Raw genomic sequence first — 21,876 nt, forward strand, 5'->3', positions numbered from 1 at the left:
GGAGTTTGCACATTCTCCCCAGTTCTGCGTGGGTTTCCTCCGGGTGCTCTGGTTTCCTCCCACAGTCTGAAAGGCGTACCGGTTAGGTGCGCTGACTCGAACAGGGGCCGGAGAGTGGCAACTGGGGGAATTTCACAGTAACTTCATTGTGGTGTTCACGTAAACCTTACTTGTGACTAATAAATAAACTCTACTTTGAAAAAAGGTATTATTTTATGGTCAGTATGGCTAGCTTCATTGTCCTAGTGTATCGCACAGTGCAAAAAGATCTTTATTCTAACACAGCGTTTTGTCAAAAACAGGAAATCACAAATTTCCACTTCCACCCATTCTTTGAAGCTATCTTTTAAGTACTGATTAGTGTGGGGGTAACGTTGTAACCTTTCATTATTTCCATATAAGTTGACACTTTCAGCAATTTGCAACACCATGTAAAAATGAAAACCTGTAACAAAGCTACAGACATTTAACTAAAACTCATTTCACAGGAATATAGCTGACTATTAAAGGTTTGGTAAATCCAAACTACACTTCACCAGTGTACGTGTGCAAACACAATTGCAACACTGAAGAGTAAATATAGAGAGTCCACATTATCAAATAAATCCTCAATCTGGACCGAAAACATTTTTTTTGTCAAATCTGTAAATTTCAAGTACCGCTGTAAGCAACCTGCTTCCCTTCCATAAAAAGCAATCTTTTCAAACAGAAATCAAAATGAGGGTCTTATTTAATCAACAGGAAACCGCACTGTCAGAGTGTGGCAGTAGCAAATCCCAACCACAATCATTATGCTGTTGGGCAGCACGGTGATACAGTGGTTAGCAATGCTGCCTCAAAGCATCAGGGACCAGGGTTCAATTCAGGCCTTGGGTCACTGTCTATGTGGAGTTTTCACATTCTCCCTGGGTCTGCGTGCATTTCCTCTGCGTGCTCCAGTTTCCTTCCACTGTCCAAAGGCGTGCAGGTTAGGTTGATTGGTCACGCTAAGCTGCTCCTTAATGTCAGGGGGATCGGGAGAATAAATATGTGGGGTTACGGGAATAGGATAGTATCTGGCTGGAATTATTGTCGGTACAGGCTTGATGGGCCAAATGGCCTCCCTCTGCACTGCAGATTCTATGAAATACAATAAATTCTAGCAACGTGCATAAAGTTTTGTAGCAAATTAAGCTGGTCAGGCGTTACAGTACAGTTCCACAACTTGAAACACTTATCTACTTGTGTTACCATCTGTGCTGTCTATCCCCCTACTTATACATTTTAAACAAAAGAAACCTGTGATAATTTGCTTCTTACCATGATGACTAATCTAAAATGAACACATTTTTGAGGATACAAGACACCCTTATACACGTCACATGTTCCAATTTTATCAAAGGGTTATTGATGTTCATTTTATGACTACAGCAGTATTGATTAGTAAAAGGGGTAGACAGTCTCATCATAACGTTGGCACGCACATAACCAAAAATAGCACAAATATAGAGAGGCAACATGGAATCAGAGTTTTAGCTTGCAATGCAAAATGGACAAATACATCAGAAATGTACAAATAATTAGTGACATTAATAGATTCAATCGTAAAGGAAAATCACTGTCCTGGTAACTTAATTTTGCCAAGCGCTTGTGGACAGAACTATCCGGTGAAGCAACTGCTACAAAAACAAATGCCTTGACTAAAACAAAAATTTAAGATGATGTCCAGTGCTAGAGACAGGAAGTCTTGTGTAGCTAACTTTCCTAATAAAATAGAATCTGCTCAGGCACCCTCAATAAGGCCAGTGATCTTCCTGTAGCATTGCTAACATAACCTCAGCAGTTTGATTAGACAGGTACTACCCACTGATAAAACTTCCTACCATGCATATGACAAAACATTACTGTGTTCTAAACACCAAATAAATGTGTGCCATCACAAAAACAGACTAATATCCATTCTCTATTATAAACTGACATATCTTGGGGGCAGCACAGTGGATAACACTGCTGCCTGACAGCACTAGGGACCCAGGTTCAATCCCAGTCTTGGATGACTGTGTGGGGTTTGCACGTTCGCCCCGTGTCTGCCTGGGTTTCCTCTGGGTGCTCCGGTTTCCTCCCACAATCCAAAGATGTCTGGGCGAGGTGGACTGGACATACTAAATTACCCCTTAGTGTCCTAAAATGTGTAGGTTAGATGGGATTAGCCATGGTAAATATGTGGGATTCCAGGGACCGGGTGGGGAAGAGGACCTGGGTAAAATGTTCTCTCGGAGAGTCGGTGCAAACTCAAATGGGCCGAATGGCCCCTCCTGCACTGTAGCTATTCTATGATTCGAAGATAAAAGTGCAATATGATCACCGACTCTGCATTTCTGTTTCTGCTTACAAGGCAGTGCATTCCAGATTCTAATTGTTTTTTTCAGAAATGTGTCCCACAGACAGGAAGTGTGAACACAAGAAAGAACTACAGAGTAATGGGCCATAAAGTGAAAATGATACAGTGTACTTTATTCCATATGTTTTGGAACAGGATCTGTGAAATAATATTTGCTGTTTGTATTGGTGTCACATATAAGACTATGTTTAATGAAAAGGTGTTTGTGGGCTTTTCTCTATGTGCTGATTATGCTATGACCAGTTCGATCCCTGAGGAAAGTGTGGATAGTTCGTGATTATTTTCTTTGCAATAAAGAAGGCTGAGCGTGACTTGATAGAGGTGTACAACACTATGAGGAGAAGAGATTTAGAGTGGACAGGATAAAATTGTTTCCCTTGGTGGAGAATTCTAGAACCAGGGACATAAATTCAAGTTAAATGGCAGTCGGCATACAGGAGTAATGAGGATGGGCTTCTTTACGCAGAGGCTGGAGCCCAGGGTAATTAATGTCTCAGTGGGGGCCCATCTTGGGAACGGTGATCACAATTCTACAAGTTTCAAGATATTTATAGAAAAGATAGAAGTAGTCCCAGCATGAAAGTACTAAACTGGGTGAAGGTTAGCTATAACAGTATTAGGCAGGAGCTACGGAACGTAGACAGGGGGTTGCTGTTTGAGGGTAAATCCGCATCCGATAATGGGCGTCTTCCAAAGGTTTTAACAATTCAGGACAAGTACGTGTCCAGTAAAAACGAAGGATAAGGATGGCAAGATTCGGGAACCCTGGATGACAGAAGAGACTGTGAGCTTAGTGCAAAAGGAGGAGGAGGCACACATAAATTTCAGGAAATTGAAAACGGATAAGGCTCTTGAGCAATACAAAGATAGCAGGAAAGAGCTTAAACAGGGACTGAGGAGGGCAAAAAGGGCCCATTAAATGTCCTTGTCTGGCAGGATTAAGGAGAATTTCAAGGCCTGTTATGCGTAAGTAAGGAGGAAGAAGGTAGTTAAGGAAAGGGTGGGTCCACTCATGGACATTGGAGGGAAATTTGTGTGTGGAGTCACATGAGGTGGGTGAGATCGTTAACAAGTACTTTGTGTCAGTATTCACAAAGGAGAAGAATACGGTGAGTATAGAAAGGAGAATGTTGAGATTCTAGGACATGTTGAGATAAAAAGGGAGGAGGCATTGGAGGTTTTGAAAAACATTAAGGTGGACAAGTTCCCATGGCCAGATAGGGTCCATCCAGAATACTGAGGCGAGGGAAGAAATCGCTGAGACCTTGGCCAAAATCTTTGTATCCTCTTTAGCCATGGATGAGGTACTAGAGGATTGGAGAGTAGCTAACATTGTTCCTCTGTTTAAGAAGGGCAGAAGAGACAATCTGGGAAATTATAGGTTTGTGAGTCTTACATCTGTGGTGGGGAAATTATTGGAGAAAATTCTTAGTGACAGGTCGTACTCACACTTGGAAAATAACAGACTTATTAGCAACAGGCAGCATGGTTTTGTGAAGGGGAGGTCATGTCTCACAAACCTGATTGAGTTCTTTGAGAAAGCGGCAAGAAAAATTGACCAGGGCACAGCAATGGATGTTGTATACATGGGCCTTAGTGAAGCCTTCGATAATATTCCCCATGGCAGATTGATAGTGTGTGGTGGGTATCTCGAATTCACTCCCCGAGTTGCTGGTGGAAGCAGAGACCCTAAACTACCTGGATCTGCACCTTAAGTGCTGTAAGCTACAGGGGGCAGGTGCAGGAAGGTGGAATTAGAAAGGGCACCCAGCTTAAAGTTAAAGTTTATTTGTTAGTTATAAGTAAGACTTACATTAACACTGCAAAGAAGTTTCTTTGAAATTCCCCTAGTCACCACAGCCCGGTGCCTATTTGGGTCAATGCACCTAATTAGCACATCTTTCAGAACGTGGGAGGAAATGGGAACTTCTGGAGGAAACCCACACAGACATGGGGAGAATGTACAAACTCCACACAGACAGTGATCCAAGCTGGGAATCAAACCCGGGTCCTTGGTACTGTGAGGCAACAGTTCTAACCACTGTGCTACCGTGCTACACCACGTCCTCAGGTTGGCATGGACAAGATGGGCTAAATGGCCTCCTCCTGTGCTGCAATTTTTCTATGGTTCTATGGCACTAGAGATGGCAAACAGTTAACAATATGATATATGATTGGGGTTGTCTACTCAGTACATTAGTCAGTTAGTGGTGTCTATTTTTTGACACTTTGCAACTTTTAACAGATCCATTTTTCTGCTGTCTGGGATACAATGACCAGGTTTATTTAATTAAATTTCACGACTGGTCATGTTGGACCTGAACCCCAGTTTACTACTCCAATGTCACTATCACTGCAGTCCTGTACCCAATGTGGTACAGAATCCAATCATAAATTGATATAATGCTGTCTGCAATATACAGTGAAATCAGAGAATTCATAGAATGGTTACACTGCAGAAGGCTACCATTACATCCATACTGTCAATGCTGGCCCTCAGAAGGAGCAATTCACCTCATGCCACTCTCCTGCTTTTTCTCGATTTCTCTGTACATTTTCAGATAGTGACCCAATTCCCTTTTGAAAGCCGCAATTGGACCTTCCTCGACCACACCCTCAGACAGCACATTCCAGATCCGAACCACTCACTGTTAAAAAAAAGCTTTCCCTCATGTTGCCATAGGTTTTTTTTGTCAATGACCTTAAATCCATGTTCTCTGGTTTCTCTCTCTTTACTCTGTCCAGACCCTGCATGACTTTGAATATCTCTATCAATAGTCCTCTGAACCTTCTCTTCTCTGGGGAGAACAATCCAACTTCTCCAATCTTCCAACGCCCCTGTAGTTCCTCATCCCTGGAACTATTCTCGCAAATCCTTTTTCACAGCTTCTTAATCTCTTACATCCTTCTGAGTGTGTAGTCTCCCAAATTGGATGCAATATTCCAGTTGATACCGAACTAGTCTTTTATATAGGTTTAACTTAACTTGTTTGCTTTTGTACTCTATGCTCCTATTGATAAAGCCCAGGATGCCATGTGCTTTATTAACTGTTTTCTCAATCTTTCCTGCCACCTTCAATGATTTGCACACATCCACTCTCCTGTATGCCCTTTAGAAATGCACTCTTAGTTATTATTGTCACTCTGTGTTCTTACTACCAAAACGAATCACTTCACATATGCATCAAATTTCATCTGTCACTTGTTCGTTCATTCCACCAACTTGGCCATGACCTTTTAAAGTTCTACACTTTTCTCATAACTCACAGTACTAGAATTCACTGGTGGTGGAGGCCCTAAACTACCTGGACCTGCACCTTAAGTGCTGTAGGCTACAGGGCTATGGTCCAGGTACATGAAGGTGGGATTAGAAAGGGCACGCCAGGTTAAAGTTAAAATTTATTTACAAGTCACAAGTAAGTTTATTTATGAGTCACAAGTAAGACTTGTATTAACATTAAGTTTCATATCATCCACAATTCTACCAATTGTGCCTATACATAAAAGTCTAGATCATTTATACGCATCAGAAAGAGCTGGAGTCCTAACATTGATTCCTAGGGAACTCCACTATAAACCTTCTTCCAGTCCATGTTATTATGTCCCTTTTGTTCCTTGAGCTCTACTTTGCTCCTAAGTCTGTTGTGCAAAATTTTATCAAAAAACTTTGGCAGGCATTCTCCAACTTCGCCCGCGTCTGGGAGTCTCTGGTCCCACTGCAGTGAATGAAGTTTTGGTTGAGTGCCAAATTCTCTCTTCTCGCTGGCAGCAGTGACAGGATGTACACGATTGGAGAATTGTGGCCTTTAAGTCCATGTACAACACATCACTGCCTTTATTTTTCCTTCTCTATGTATGGTAAGGTTTGTCTGCACAATAAACAATACTTTTCACTGTCTGCTAACACATGGAACAATAATAAATCAAATCAAACTAACTCACTATCAAAAAACTCAAGCAAGTTACTGAAATATAATTTGCTCTTAACAAATCTGCTGATGCAGCTTAATTAACTACATTTTCCCAAGTGACTGTCAATTTTGTCCCAAATTATCATTTCTAGAAACTTCCCAACCAAAGTTAAACAAAAAATCCAATCGCTATAACCCCAATGTTATTGCAGCCAAACCTTTTCAGGGTTTACAAAGCGAGATCAAGGAGCAGAAATCAAACACTCTCAGTCCTCTGACCCTCCAAAAGGCCCCACACTCACCAGCAGCACACTGTGTAAGTTTAAAAGGAGGAGAGAATGATATTTGGAGATTGTGCAGCAAAACTTGTTTGGAATAATTAATTGCGACCAAAACCAGAATTTATCCAATATTTAGCAGCGCAATCGTTTTGAAACTGTTCGCGCCAAAATAAATTACTTTCAAATGACGCAGCCAAGAGAGTGGCTCAGCAATTAGCTTTAAACTTGAAATTTACTCTGTTGTGGATTAAAGAAAATGTCTCTGCTTTCAAAGGAACTTAAGTAATTAACCTTGAAACTTAATTGTGCAAACGCAGGAACAATAAACTGCCACTGAGAGAAAGGAACAATTCTATTTATAGTCCCCCATCCTTCAGCCACATTGACCTACTTATAGTGCACTTTTCAGGCCAAATGTTGCACATAACAAACATATCTTTCATCTTGTCACTTACAATCACAGTGTCTTTCTTAGAAAGTGAATTGCTTCAGAACATCGCTCATTAGGAGAATGGCCTGTTTGCACAATTAATAGGACTGGGACATTTCACTGCACTCATTCCCGCCATTATGTGACAAACATTATAAAATGCGATTCTGAGGCAAAGTGAATGAACAAACAGTGCCAAAGGTGACAGAGTTGTACAGCAACATGGTATTATCTGCACCAACACCCATGTAGTGTCTAAGAAAGTATGACAAGGAGCAGATGTTTGCAAACAAATCCCAAGTGAATGCTTCCCCACAATGGAGTATCATTCCACAACATGCCAAGTTTAATCCTATAAACAGCAAACCCAGCATTATTCCTGCCTCTTACTTTCTAAAAAGAAAATACCTGCAACCCATGAGAATACAAACAATGGCCAGAAATACACAGCTTGCAAATTGAAATCTTTTGTTTACGAAATGCTTTGTCTTATTTCAGGCAGGCGTATACTTTATTTGTTAGTGTCACAAGTAGACTTGCACATTAACACTGCAATTAAGTTACTGTGAAAATCCCCTAGTCGCCACACTCCGCTGTTTGGGTACACTGAGGGAGAACTTAGCATGGCCAATGCATTTAACCAGCACGTCTTTCAGACTGGAGGAGGAAACTGGAGCACCGAAGGAAACTCTCACAGACATGGGGAGAACGTGCAAACTTCACACCGACAGTGACCCAAGCCAGGAATTGAACCTGTGTTCCTAGCGCTGGGGCAGCAGTGCTTACCATTGTGCCACCCCACACAGACATATTTTGGAACTTCCAGAGACATCGGGGAATATTTGGGTTTTTAATCGTACAGAATATTCCAAAAATGGAAAGGAAATTGAAAAAGATATCTCCCCCCCTCCCCCCTCCCCCCGCTATCAGCTCCATCGGTCCATCCAAACTATCTGTGAAAGAACATTTTGTAATCATTAACTTGCCTGCACCAGATCTTCAATGCTGTTCTTCAGTCTCTGCTTCTCTTTTTCATGCTGTTCTTTAAGCTCTTCAGTTTCCTGGTCGTGGTTTGACACCTCCTCCTTCAAGACACCTCGAAGTGCTGTCAGTTCTCTTTCTCTCCGCTTCAACAACTCCTGCTGATCTTCCTTAGCTAGTAGCACCTCTTCCAACTGCTGCTTTGCTTGAATTATTTCCTGAAAGCACACACAGCATTCCCAGTAACATCACTGATAAAAACTCCCTTCACATCAGCAGTTTGTGTTTAAAGAGGCAATTTAAAACAGTAGTCCCAGTGTCTTCCCTTGTCCTAAAGATGCTGATTACAAGACAGCTACAAAATCATGAGAGGCATGGATAGGGTGGACAGTCAGAGGCTTTTTCCCAGGGTGGAAAGATCAACTACAAGGGGACATGGGTTCATGGTGAGAGGGGAAAAGCTTAGGGGAGATGTGCGGGTCAAGTTTTTCATACAGAGGGTGCCTAGAATTCGCTGCCAGTAAAGGTGGTGGAAGTAGGCACATTAGCAGCATTCAAGGTGTATCCTCATGGACACATGACCGAGAGCTGGACAGACACAGAAACCGCAAATGGCCAGTAAATAGTGGGTCTAAATAAGAATTAGGAATCGGCACAGGCTTGGTGGGCCAAAGAGCCTGTTCATGTATTGCATTATTCTTTGTACTGTTTAAGTTTGTTCCTCTATAACAGGGCTATCTAGAGGGCAATTTTTATGCAAGTGTCAGCAATTGAGTTTAGTATGGGGGGGGTCATCAATGCTGGGTCCATCGAGAACTTTACAGCAGAATCCCTTAGTGGTAACAGGCATTCTCCTTGACTGCCAGCACTTGGTCTCGTAGTAACTTTCAGCTGGGGCGTGACTAATTCAACACAGACCATAAACAAAATACTAGTTCTTTGATCACAGTCCAGGTTTAATAACCTGTTTCTAGCAATCAGTTCACTCAGCCACTGAATTGGAAATATTTTCTATTTTTGCGCAACCGCACCAAGTCTGTGGTCTGGATTGGTCTCAAGACACTGTGCCGTGAGAGAAAGGCAGAACACTGGATCCCAGTAAAATTCAAACCAGGCAACGTATGGAAATATTGAAATTAATCTCAAATCTGACACGATAGCTATGTCAAGGAAGAAAAAACATTTGTTTACATCGAGCACAGAGTAATAAGGCAATACAACAGGGAAACAGGCCCTTCGGCCCATCCAGTCCATGCCGACCACGGTGCCCTCTCAGCTGGTCCCAATTGCCTGTGTTTGCCTCGTATCTCTCTAATCCTTCCCCGGACATGTACGTATCCAAATGCTTTTTAAAATGTTGCTATTGTACTTGCGTCAATCACTTTGTCAGCTTATTCCATGCACACACACCACCCTCTGCATGAAGAAGTTGCCCCTCAGATCCCTTTTAAATCTTTCCCCTCTCACCTTAAACCTATGCCTTTTAGTTTTCGATTCCCCTTCCCTGGGGAAAAGACTATGCACGTTCATCCCACCTACGCCTCAGGAAACAATATTTTTCATTGTACACATGTGGCAATAATAAATCATGATTTTATACACCTTGTAGCAGGGGATACAGAAATCTCTGCTTTTGAGACTATTAAAATAAGTACATTAGTTTAAAACAGCGATGACACTATGCCTTATACATACCAAAGGTATCACTCAATGTGCCTCACTTATATATCATACAAAGATATTTTTCTGTATAGCACATATATAATCATTTTTGAACAAATGTATTATAGATTTGAACTGTATTTTTGTATTTTCTTATGAGCTTTGGCTAACAAGCAATCTGCTCCTTGGTATAGTGAGAAATAAGTTTAATTGGCAGACCACATTCTTTTGGAACAATGAAGCACAGAGCATATACCCTATTATCAGGGGCAGGCCAGGCAGCTACAAGCAACCAAGGTTATTGAAATGAATAGAAGGATTCAGCTTCTAGCTGTAATTAATTGCTGCAATTCAATCTCCACTGATAAAGGGACAGAAAACAGACAAGAAAGATGACTCCCTTCTCGTTCCCAGGACTGCAGGTGTTGGGCTGACCCGTGAATCTACTGGATTTGCATAGGTAAAGTTACTAGGCAAGTGGGGGAGGTGGGGAGAACTTCTGGATCCAGTTGACCAACAAATTCCTAGTTCTGCAAGAAGGTAGAATGCAACTGGCCAAAGTAAATAAAGTAATTGGACCATCCAGTTTGGAAAAATCAAATCTTCAGAAATGTGTATCTGTTGTGCTCATTTGATGTCAGGTCAGAGAGAAGTTGGAATCCTCTGACTATCTCTCACCCAATGCATTGGTCAAATAAAGAACATCTTTAACTGCATACTGTCTTTTGCAAGTCTTTGTGTTTGTTGAGATTGGCTGAATACACGACCACCCCCCACCCCCCCACCACCTCCCTCACCCCTTGCCCCATTGGGATGCCCTGAGAAAATTCTCTTACACACCTTAAAAGGTCAAACCCTCATTCTCATACGTGCCAAGGAATAAAAGTCCTAGCCTGGCCAAGCTCTTCCTATAACTCAAGCCCACTCATCCTGACAACATCCTTGCAAATCTGCTTTGCACTCTTTTCAATCGCATGCAGTAGCTCTTTTTCCTAAGCCCATGAAGGCATTGAATGATTAACTGGAAAAATCATGAAATGTTACAAAATCAAAAGTGAACATTTTAATTCCAGCTCACCGCAGCCTGAGACAGAAGCTTATGAATTCAGACGTAAATCCTGCAGTTTCAATACAGAACTGTGGGAGATTTCTTAATAATTCCTCCCAAAACAATTCCCTCTGCACGGTAATCCAGTGATTGCTTCCGGAGCACAATGTCCAACTCACAGACCACTGCCAAATATATCTATGTGGTTAAGGAGGGCTTATTAGTTTTATCTAAACCATACATTGCACCAGAAAGCTGATGATCCGAAATGATCGAGGTTGTGAGATTTGAGGAAGAAATTAGATACATCTCTTGGGGCTAAAGGGATCAAGGGAAATGTTGGGGGGTTTGAGGACAGAAAACAAGAGACAGAGCAGCTTCAGGATATTGAATTTGATGATCAACCATGATCAAAACGAATGGTAGAGCAGGCTCGAAGGGCCGAACGGCCTACTCTTGCTTCTATTTTCTATGTTTTTGGCTCCGTCCTGCATTACTCAGGACTGCTTATGCAGTAGTTTGCAGGGGTCATTAGAAAATAATGCATATCATCTTGAAGGAAGAATAAAAGGATGCCACTTAAACAGAAAATCCAACTTACTAACAATCTGGGTCAGATTTGGATAATGAGCAGGCTCTTTGGATAGTGGTGTATTGTGTTTAGAGGGTAAGGATGTTGGGGTGGGGGTGGTCTCTCAATCCCGTGTTTCCCCCTCTTAACAGAGGGGAGTGAGAGCCTTGTATTAAATATCTCCACACACATTGGAGAGTGTCTGTTGCAACATTTGAGAGACTGGGGCAAATTCAAGTCAGAATGTGCTTGTGCAGCTAACTGGGTTGGTGAAATAATTGTCCCAGCTTGGACATTTGTATTCTCAGTATGTAAAGTGGTCTCATTATTTAGACGGCCTCCAATTGCTGAGTGGCCTAACAGAGGAAGTTTCATGTTGGCAAGAGATGTGAAGTTATTTGAAGTGTCACTATTATTTCTTTCCATGAAAGGGAATGAGGCTTAGGATGAGGAGGGAAGGTGGTGGTGGTGGTGGGGGGGGGGGGGGGGGGGGGGGGTGGTGGTGGGGGGGGGGGGGGGGGGCGGGTGGGGGGGGTGGATCTATGCTTCCCTTCTCCCCTTTAAAGTTACAATATTTAATGAAATTAAAAGAGAGCTTTGTAAGCAACTAACAGCTCAGAGAGAGATGTGTTTGCTTTGGAATTGCTTGGGGGATGGGGCGGAGGGGGGGCGGATGCTGTGGAGTGGCACAGTAGTTAGCACTGCTGCCTCACAGGGTCAGGGACCCGTGTTTGATTCCGGTCTTGGGTCACTGTCTATGCAGGGTCTGCACATTCTCCCCATGTCTCTGTGGGTTTTCTCCCACAATCCAAGGATGTGCAGGTTAGGGGGGGAATTAGCGGGGTAAATACATGGGATTATGGGGATCGGGCCTGCGAGAAGCCCTGTTAGAGGGCCAGTGTAGACCCAATGGGCCGAATGGCCTCTTCATGCACTGTAGGGATTCTATGAAAGTGAGAAAATCCATTGTTGAGGTTGTATGAATCGACTCACCATTATCAAAGTCTCTTTTTCCTCTTCATTGTCAGCACTGTTTTTTGCATCATCCAGTTCATCGTGCATCTCGGACAGCTGATCCTGCAAGTCCCTAATTTCACTCTGGTATTGTTCCCGTTCCATCTTCACTTGCACCAACCTGACAGAAAGGGAAATTAATCACATCTTTTTCCTTTCACCTATAACCGTTTCCCACCTTTACACCACCGTGTTACAAGGGGAGGTGATGGCCATGACACTGTAATCTAACCTGCAAATGTGGCAACCCTTTCACTGAAGTCTAATAACTCAGGCACTCCTATTTCTTCCTCTTCCTAATAAGAACATAAGAACATTCCTAATCAAGGGAAGGTGACAGCCTAGCGGTGTTATCACTAGACCATTAACCCTGAAACCGAGCAATGTTCTGGGGACCCAAGTTCGAATCCCGCTGTGGCAGATGGTGGACTGTGAATTCAATTAAAAAAAAAATCTGGAATTAAGAATCTACCGATGACAATGAAACCATTGTCGGTTGTCGGAAAATCTCATCTGGCTCACTAATGTCCTTCAGGGAAGGAAATCTGCCATCCTTACCTGGTCTGGCCTACATGTGACTCCAGAGCCACAGCAATGTGGTAGATACTCAATTGCCCTCCAAGAACAATTGGGTAGGGCAATAAATGCTGGTCAGCCCATGTCCCACGAATGAATAAAAAAAATTGCATGCTTGTCAGCAAATACATGAATTAAGAAATGTTCTGCAATTCACTATTTAAAAATGCTGTTGCTACCAGTAATTTTCTGCCACCAACAATAACACAACATATAATAGAGGCCAAAAAGACCCACTGGATATTTGGAATAGGATTACAGGCCACCTTCCAATTCCAACCATTACGAGAATTGAGATAGCATCATTCTGCACCACTCAAATGAATTTGTGGTTTGTAATCATCTTTCATTCAGCCTGTATTGAAATTTATATGATAGGTTTCTAAAAGACAATGGGTGGGATTTTCCAGCCCCATCCATTCTGGAATCAGAAATTCCCACCCCAAGATCAATGGACTTGTCCATCAGCCTCTCCTGATTTGATCTGGTTTGATTTATTATTGTCGTATGTATTTGTATACAGTGAAAAGTCTTCATAACTGAAACACTCCAGGCCAGACAGCAACCCTCCTATAGAGTGGCAACCAAACTGTACACCAGCTGTGGCTCAGCGAGAGTTTTGTACAGCTCCAATCATAACCTCCCCACTTTTATATTCTATGCCTTGGATCAAAAAGGCAAGTATTCCATGTGCTTTCTTAACCACTTTATCTGCCTGTCCACTGCCCTCAGGGGTCTTTGGACATGCACCCCAAGGTTGCTCTGGTCCTCTGTACTTCCCAGGGCCCTACCCTTCATTACGTATTCCTTTACCTCCTTAGTCTGCCCAAAAATGCATCTGGCGGAAAATCTGCTGATGTCAAAGGTTTTCGAAAAATCAAACTTGTTTGCTTACTCCTCAAGTTGGTTTCGAAGCTCCTTATCAGTTTTTGCCAGCTGCTCCCTTAAACTATTGTTTTCTTCCAAAACGTTATCCATTTCCTGCTGCAGATTTTTCAGGTCAGCTCTGGTCCTATCTTTCTGTTCTGCGATACTCTGCTGTTTCTGAAACACAAGTGGAAGTTGTCAGTATCTTTGACACCTCAAACAATGCAGCAAAAGTTCCCAAGTTACTGGCAGTACCAGAGTCTCCTCATCCAGTTTCTTTTGGAGATCATCGGTTTTCTTTCCCATTTCAATGGTCTTCTTTTCGAGCTCGTTCTTCTGCTCCAACAAGGCTTTGTACTCAGACGTAAGGTTAACCTGAAAGGCAAGCAGTAATGAACATGAGTGCAATTGTTCAGTTTCAATGTAGTAAATTCCTCCCGACCCCACTTTCACGAGAATATCCATTCTCATATCCGCCAACTAGTAACAAAGAAAAGGAAACTCAACAAACATGAAAGCTGGTTTGAAAGAGATTGGAGCGACCCAACAAATATTAGCTAATGCTAATGAGGACGCTGGTTAGCACTGCTGCCTCACAGCGCCAGGGACCCAAGTTCAATTCCAGCCTCAGGTGACTGTGTGGTGATTGTATGTTCTCCCTATGTCTGCACAGGTTTCCTCTCTCAGTCAAAAGATGTGTAGGTTAGTGGGTTAGCCATGCTAAATTGTCCCTCAGTTGTCCCAAGATGTGTAGGTTAGAAGGATTAGCTAGGGGAAATGTGTGGGGTTACAGGAATAGGGCAGGGGAGAGGGTGTAGGTAAGATACTGTGTCAGAGAATTGGTGTAGACTTGATGGACCAAATAGAATCTCTGCAGTGCAGAAGAGGCCATGATATTATATCTGAGGGATCCCACTCCCAAGAGCAATGAAGTCCAAATTCAAATAAAGCATGTGGTGACTACAGAAGTGCTTCATGTTGGAACCTCTCCTACGTGCAAGGGTTTCCTCCAGCAAAATCCAGGATCAAACCGTGACAGGTTGATTTTGTAGCAGGGAAGGAGGTGATGGCCTACAATAACCTACTGAATAACCTGGAGGGACGAAGCCAACTCCATAGCAGAAATGCCTCTTTGCCAAACCCGTCATATACAGAGCTCAATGAACCAGTTTGTGATGAGTAAGCCTGGTATGTGACATTGCATGCAAACGTTAACAACATCAACGTGGTTGGCAAGTTGCCTTATACAAGTCTTACCTCCCCCCGCCAAACAAATGCATATTGTATGACAAGTAAGCTTAGACTTTTGCTTAACTTCTACTAGAAGGTATTATCTGGAGGCCTAATATTGAATCCAAGTCTCCCTCCTGGACCTCTCTGCCTCTGCCTCATTTTCCTTCTTTAAGATGTTTTGTCAAACTGATTCCTTTGCCCAATTTTTTGGTCATCTGATCTGATACCCCTTTGCGTTGCATAATGTTATATTTTGTTTTATAATGCCCCTGTGAAGCACCCTGGGTCCTTTCTCTGTGTTAAAGCTGCTACCTAAATATAAGTTGTTTGAGGCTATACAGGACTGTGTTGCAGAGAGACATGCAGGGGCTGCTGTTAAAGATCTGCACCTTAAATAAATGGGGCCACAGTTCAGTGAAGTGCGTCACACATACATTCTGATCAGAAGGATCATGGAAAAGCACTCTCATATTTCACAACAAGCTATCAATTATCTCACTCAGGAGGAGCACCAGGTACTTGCTGTCCACTTGCACAAAACTCAAATTTGTTCTTCGACAATGACTCATTGTTCTTCTGTTGGGGAAGTGGAGAGGCAGCCCGGTGGCACAGTGGTTAGCACTGCTGCTTCACAGCACCAGGGACCCAGGTTCAGTTCCCGGCTTGGGTCACTGTCTGTGTGTGAAGTTTGCACATTCTCCCCGTGTCTGCGTAGGTTTCCTCCAGGTGCTCTGGTTTCCTCCCACAGTCTGAAAGATGTACAGGTTAGGTGTATTGACTCGAACAGGTACCTGAGTGTGGCGACTAGGGGAATTTCACATTAACTTCATTGCCATGTTAATGTAAGCCTACTTGTGACGAATAAATAAACTTTAAGATGATGATAAGGGTCATTTTGGGTTGAGGCGGCTTTACGTTGATACGTCTTGGACCAACAACTTTCTATAACAGCAAAATAAAGGCAAACTAATGTGGATGGTGAAATCTGAAATAAAAACAGTAAGTGCTGGAAAATTTCAGTGGGTCTGACAGTATCTGTGGAGAGAGAATAGAGGCAACGTTTCGAGTCAGGATGACCCTTCGTTAGAGCTGAGGACAAGGACAAGATTCATACTGTGAGTTGGGTGGGGGGGCTGTAAATGGTAGGGATCGATGATGTGGAGATGGGGCAGGGAGGGCACAGTAAAAAGTCTCACAACACCAGGTTAAAGTCCAACAGGCCCTTCACGTGATGAAAGAGCAGCACTCGGAAAGCTCGTGATTCCAGATAAACCTGTTCGACTTTAACCTGGTGTTCTTACTGTGTTCTTATCACTTCTTACTGTGATAGGGATGGCATAGATAAAAAGACAAAGGGAATGAAAATGGTGATGATAAAGGCTAGGAATGGTGCTAATAGCGTCCATTAAGAGATCAAAATATTTAAATAGCAGAACAAGGGTGCAGAATGTAGAAAAAGTGGCAGATGGCCCTAGTATGGTGGGAGAAGGGTGGGTGAAACAAGATGGAAAAAGAGATTTGAGAAGTGGAAAAATAAAATTAAGACTATAATTTAAAACGGATTAATAAGATGAAAAGAAGAAATGAAATAAAATAAGATAAATGGAAATAGGGGAGGAGAGAGTTCATGCTCTGAAGTTGTCGAACTCAATGTTGAGTCTAGAAGGCTGTAAAGTGCCCAATCAGAAGATGAAGTGCTGTTCCTCCAGTTTACGTTGGTCTTCACTGAAACACTGCAAAAGGCCAAGGACGGACATGTGAATAGGAGAGCAGGGTGGTGTGTTGAAATGGCAAGTGACAGCAAGGTCCTCGTCATCCTGACTCAAAACGCCGGCTCTAATCTCTCTCCAGATGCTGTCAGACCTGCTGAGATTTTCCAGCATTTCCAACTTTCTCTAACGGACTTGGCAATCTGTTAACAGAGGCAGCCACGTCTACAGTCCTCCGAGGCTCAGTACTTGGCTGACAATAGAACCAAGAAGAGCATCACCGGAAGAGCTAAGGTTACTCCCACCCGACTGTAGATTGCCTTAGAAGCAATGTGTAGAGTGACCCTGATTAGATAAGATGGGTAGCCTATCAGTGCTATGTGCTGATAAACTGCATAGTTTAAGCTGTTTGAACTTCCTTCTGCAAATTTAGGCATTCCTGATCTTTGGCTCTGCTAACTTGCGTCCAAGATAAATAGGGTATACCCTCAGGGAAGTATGCACACACTCCATATCAAGAAGAGAAATTCTGTCTCTGAATGTTTCTCACTGGATTGATTTCGAGACTCAAGCATGGTAGTAAATTTTCACATGTCTGGCATCCACAGAAAATCATTTCTGAGATGGTCAGATTGAGACAAAACTTCATCTCTAAGCATGCAGCAAAATCAACTTTTTACATCCGATTGATTTGCCTTCCGTGTCCATAAGAAAATCTAAAAACTAAAATATTCAGCACACATCTTAAAGTAAAAATGCTTTTGTTCTAAGTCTCCTTTGTTCATCCCTGTTCATGCATTAATTGAAGAGGACTGATGAGATTGTTTTTCATTCATTCATGGGACTTGGGCATCACTGGCTGACCAGCATTTATTGCCCATCCCGAATTGCCCTTGGAGCTCAGTTGAGAGGCAACCACATTGTTGTGGCTCTAGAATGACATGTAGGCCTGACCAGGTAAGGACTGCAGATTACCTTCCCTAAAGGACACCAGTGAACCAAACGGGTTTTTCCAACAAACCACACTGGTTTCGTGGTCGTCAGTAGACTCTTAATTCTAGACACTTTCTACTGAATTCAAAATCCACCATCTGCCCTGGCAGATGGATCCCCAGAATATTTGCCGAGTTTCCGGATTCATTGTTTAGTGATTATACCATTAGGACATTGCCTCCCCCAATGCTTCCAGGAGTCCAGCAATGCCACTTTGAAGCAGCCAGATTGAAGGATGTAACATTCAGGGTGGCGGTTCTTCCTGATTATCAACCCACCCACCATCAGCATCACCATCATCACCAACACCCACCTCCCCCCCCCCCCCACCCAGCCGCCAACCGCCACCCAGTGCCCTATTTAATCAGGTTAGATTCCCAGCTTGGGTCACTGTCTGTGTGAAGTTTGCACATTCTCCCTGTATCTGCATGGGCTTCCTCCGAGTGCACTGGTTTCCCCCCGCCAGTCCAAAGATATACAGGTTAAGTGGATTGGCCGTGCTAAATTGTCCCTTAATGTCAAGGGGGACAAGCTAGGGTAAATGTATGGGGATAGGGCCTGGGTGGGATTGTGGTTGGTGCAGACACGATGGGCTGAATGGCCTTCTGCTGCACAGTAGGGATTCCATGATTCTAAAACTGACACAAGTGATATGTTGATCAGTATTCAATGACCCATGTGGTAAAGTGGTGCCCCTTGTGGATTTTGGGGTAGTGATAGAATCAGACTTGTCTCTGATGTGCCCATCTGCCCCCCCCCCCCACCAAGGAACTCAACCTTCTTCTACTACCACAGTCCCCCCACCACTCTCCCCCAACCCCCATCCCCTCCGCACCCTCCCAAAAGTTACTGTCAATGTTCCAACATAAAATGCATCATTTTGAGCAAGATACCAGAAGGTAGCTGGCATGAATGAAGCCAACACCTTTCAGCGAGGAAAAGGAACAGGAAAGGGCATTAAAAATAGAAATCAAAACCAGTACCTACAATAAGACGTTAATACCAAGAAAAATTATTTTAATCCTTCAGAAACCTAATACAGGTCATAAACAGGTGACAGGTGTAAGCTCTGATTTCTTTTTTACCAAGAGCAATTTGGCATCAGGAATGAAACCGGATTTTAACAAACACTCACGACTTAGAATCATAGAATCAAAAGAATTGTGCAGCGCAGAATGATACCACTCAGCCCATCAGCTTTATGCTAACTCTTTTGAAAAATAATCTAGTTGAGTCTCGTTCTCCCAGTTGTTCCCCAGATCCCTGCAATTTATTTTCCCTCTTCAGGCAATTATCCAATTCCTGACTGCATTTGAAGCTACACTTCAACTGGCAGTGCATTCTAAATCCTAACGCACTTTCTGGAATCAAAAAAAATTTATTAAAGGTTGCTAACTGATCTGCTGGGCAAATTCTGATTCTAACCAGAAAGATATTCTGTCTAGTGAGAGGCAAAAGCAAAGGAAATCTCATGAAAACACGCACTCACAAACAAGGATCCCCTCAAAACTACAATTTATCACACTCAAATCATCAAAGTCTCTATATAAATGCAAGTCTTTCTAAGGAAAGTCTTCCCGTCTTGTATAATGTGTACAGGGAAAAACAGCAACTTGAATAGACCAAAAGAGCAATAATACAAGGATTGCAGCAAAAAATGCAAGCAAATTAGAATTATACAGCACAATGGTTAGCACTGGTGCCTCACAGCTGCAGGGGCCCGGGCTCAATTCCGGCCTCTGATCACCGTCTGTGTGGAGTTTGCATGTTCTTCCTGCATCTGTATGGGTTTCCTCCGGGTGCTCCAGTTTCCTCCCACAGTCCAAAGATGTGCGGGTTAGGTTGACTGGCCATGCTAAATTGATCCTAGTGTCAGGGGATTAATAGGGTAAATGTGGGATTTTGGGAATGGGGCCTTGGTGGGATTGTGGTCAGTGCAGACTCAATGGACCGAATGGCCTCCTTCTACACTATAGGGATTTGGACTGCTAGTGTGCAATATTTGAGCTTTAAGAAAAATACTCCATTTTTAAAGCTACAAAGCCAATTCGCAGAGTGAACTGGGCAAACCCTTGATTCATTTCTTTGCTTGCTCCAAAAACCCATTTTAAATTGAATCCCCGCAACGGAGAAAAACGTGATCTAAGCTGACAAGATAAAGCATTGCGCCACATCCTGGGCTTGATCTGATGCTTCATCTAAGCCAAAAGGCTGAGAAGCAAATTTTATAACCAATATAAATCTTGCAGGAATTTAGGATTCAAAGTATTTTCACTTTGATGTTTTCACCTGCCCACTGCCTACCTTACACTTTGCAGCTCACTAATCGAGAATGATTGTAACTATTGATGTGATTCTGTATTCCAGTGCTTGCTAACAGCTTACTAAAATTTCTTATTTTTAGAAAAGACATAGCAAGAGATGTATTCAAGTGTGAAGAACGGGAATTCCCAAAGCCTGCACCAGATGGGCACATTATATCTTTTGTCTGATTACATTCTAGACTCAAGCATCATAGAGTACTTAGTTTCCAATTCCTCATTGGAAAGAAAAATCATTAATAATTCATCAATGTTTATAGCAGAATTTTATATTGAAAAAAGGATTTGGCACATTAAAAAGTCCGATTTATCAAACTGACCTGTATTGATGTTTTTTTTTTAAGTGCATTGATTGAGAATGTTTGCCTGTTTTAAATTCCATTCCATGAGTGATATCCCACTCTTGTGTTACAAACCATGACATAATTATGTGTCAGTCAGGCACCAGTGAATTTGCAAAGGCGATGTGGTATAAGTAGCATTATTTCTCAAAAGTTCACACTGAGGGTTCAATCAGCTGCAGAGACAAAAACAGAAAATGCTGGAAAATCTCAGCAGGTCTGCCAGCTTCCGTGAAGAGAGAATAGAGCCAACGTTGCGAGTCTGGATCATCCACAGATGCTGTCAGACCTGCTGAGATTTTCCAGCATTTTCTGTTTTTGTTTCAAATTCCAGCAGCTGCAGTAATTTGCTTTAATCAACTGTTAGAGACTCGAGTTCCAGACAAGTGAGACTTTTTAATTCCTCTGGAACTCCCAGCAAGCAAGAATCTCAAGCTGCTGCAGGTTTGAACACTGATGTTTGCTTAATATTATCTATTGCTATGTATAAACTGGCATTTATTCATCTGTACTCGGGCTATAACATTGTTGTAATATTATCTGCCTAACTTACAAAGGCATGATAAGTACATTTAAGCTTCAAATTTAGTCGCACTTTCTACAAAGAATGTATCCTGGCCAAAAATCCTCCCTCTATCAACCAGGATTAACCAGGCATTTATCATAATTGAACGCTACACTACAGAGAGTGTGGTAATAGACTATATGAATGCAAATTCTTTAACTTCTGTAAGAAAATGTTAATGCTATAAACAAATACCAGGTAGGGCTGGTCGGCAATGAAAGTTTAAGGAAATAATTACTTAATATGCCAAAAGAATGAACCCACCTTTTCATCCTTCTGTTCTTTCACAGTGTCTGCACTCTTTGATTTCAAAGTCTGGATTTTTTCAAATACCAAATTGACTTTCTTTTTTGTGGCATCATCATCGTGACTCCTGAAAGAAAAGACAAAAGCTTATTTAATATTTCACAACATTCCTCCTGTCATTGCTTTGGGCATCAGCCCAATTTATCAATCCTTAGTCTCAGATAGTAAATAGCAGGGCAGACATACTTAAGGGGAATTAAGTCGGGAGAGACAAATTATTCAAATGTCTAGTTGTTATTATACTATTTTTGTCAGATGATGACTTCCAACAGTTTCAGTACAATACAGCAATCTAAATTATAAGACACATAGAATCCTACAGCGCAGAAGGAAGCCATTCGGCCCATTGAGTCTGCACCAACCACAATCCCACCCAGGCCTTATTCCCATAACCTCATGCATTTACCCCAAATAGTTCCTCTGACACCAAGGGACAACTCAGCATGGCCAATCCATCTAACCCATCTTTGAACTGTGGGAGGAAACTGCAGCACCCGGAGAAACTCGCGCAGACACAGTTGAGAGTAGATTATAGCCCAGTCATAATATTGCTGTAGTCACACTGGCATTAGACTTGGAATAAAAATCAATGGCTTGAGTGACTTAAAGTGAATTTATCAAAATTGAGCCAGTTAAAGAGGCTTTTAAAAGCGTTCGCAAACAATTGCAATATTTACAATCAAAAAC

The 21,876-nt window shown here is 42.4% G+C and overlaps 1 protein-coding gene across 2 annotated transcripts in view; it reads right to left on the minus strand.

Moving 5' to 3' along the window:
• Window positions 1-21,876, minus strand: part of cgnl1 (cingulin-like 1) — a 157,281-nt gene that overhangs the window by 78,863 nt on the left and 56,542 nt on the right. For both annotated transcript variants that reach the window (XM_080214363.1, XM_080214364.1), the window contains exons 4-8: window positions 21,148-21,256; window positions 13,977-14,096; window positions 13,750-13,898; window positions 12,258-12,399; window positions 7,989-8,201 (exon numbers count right to left, since the gene is read on the minus strand). In XM_080214363.1, coding sequence (XP_080070489.1) covers window positions 7,989-8,201; window positions 12,258-12,399; window positions 13,750-13,898; window positions 13,977-14,096; window positions 21,148-21,256 — 733 coding nt within the window. The remainder of the gene's footprint in view (window positions 1-7,988; window positions 8,202-12,257; window positions 12,400-13,749; window positions 13,899-13,976; window positions 14,097-21,147; window positions 21,257-21,876) is intronic.

Source organism: Carcharhinus amblyrhynchos, chromosome 28, assembly GCF_965287045.1.
Source record: "Carcharhinus amblyrhynchos chromosome 28, sCarAmb.v2.hapA, whole genome shotgun sequence".
Lineage (NCBI taxonomy): Eukaryota > Metazoa > Chordata > Chondrichthyes > Carcharhiniformes > Carcharhinidae > Carcharhinus > Carcharhinus amblyrhynchos.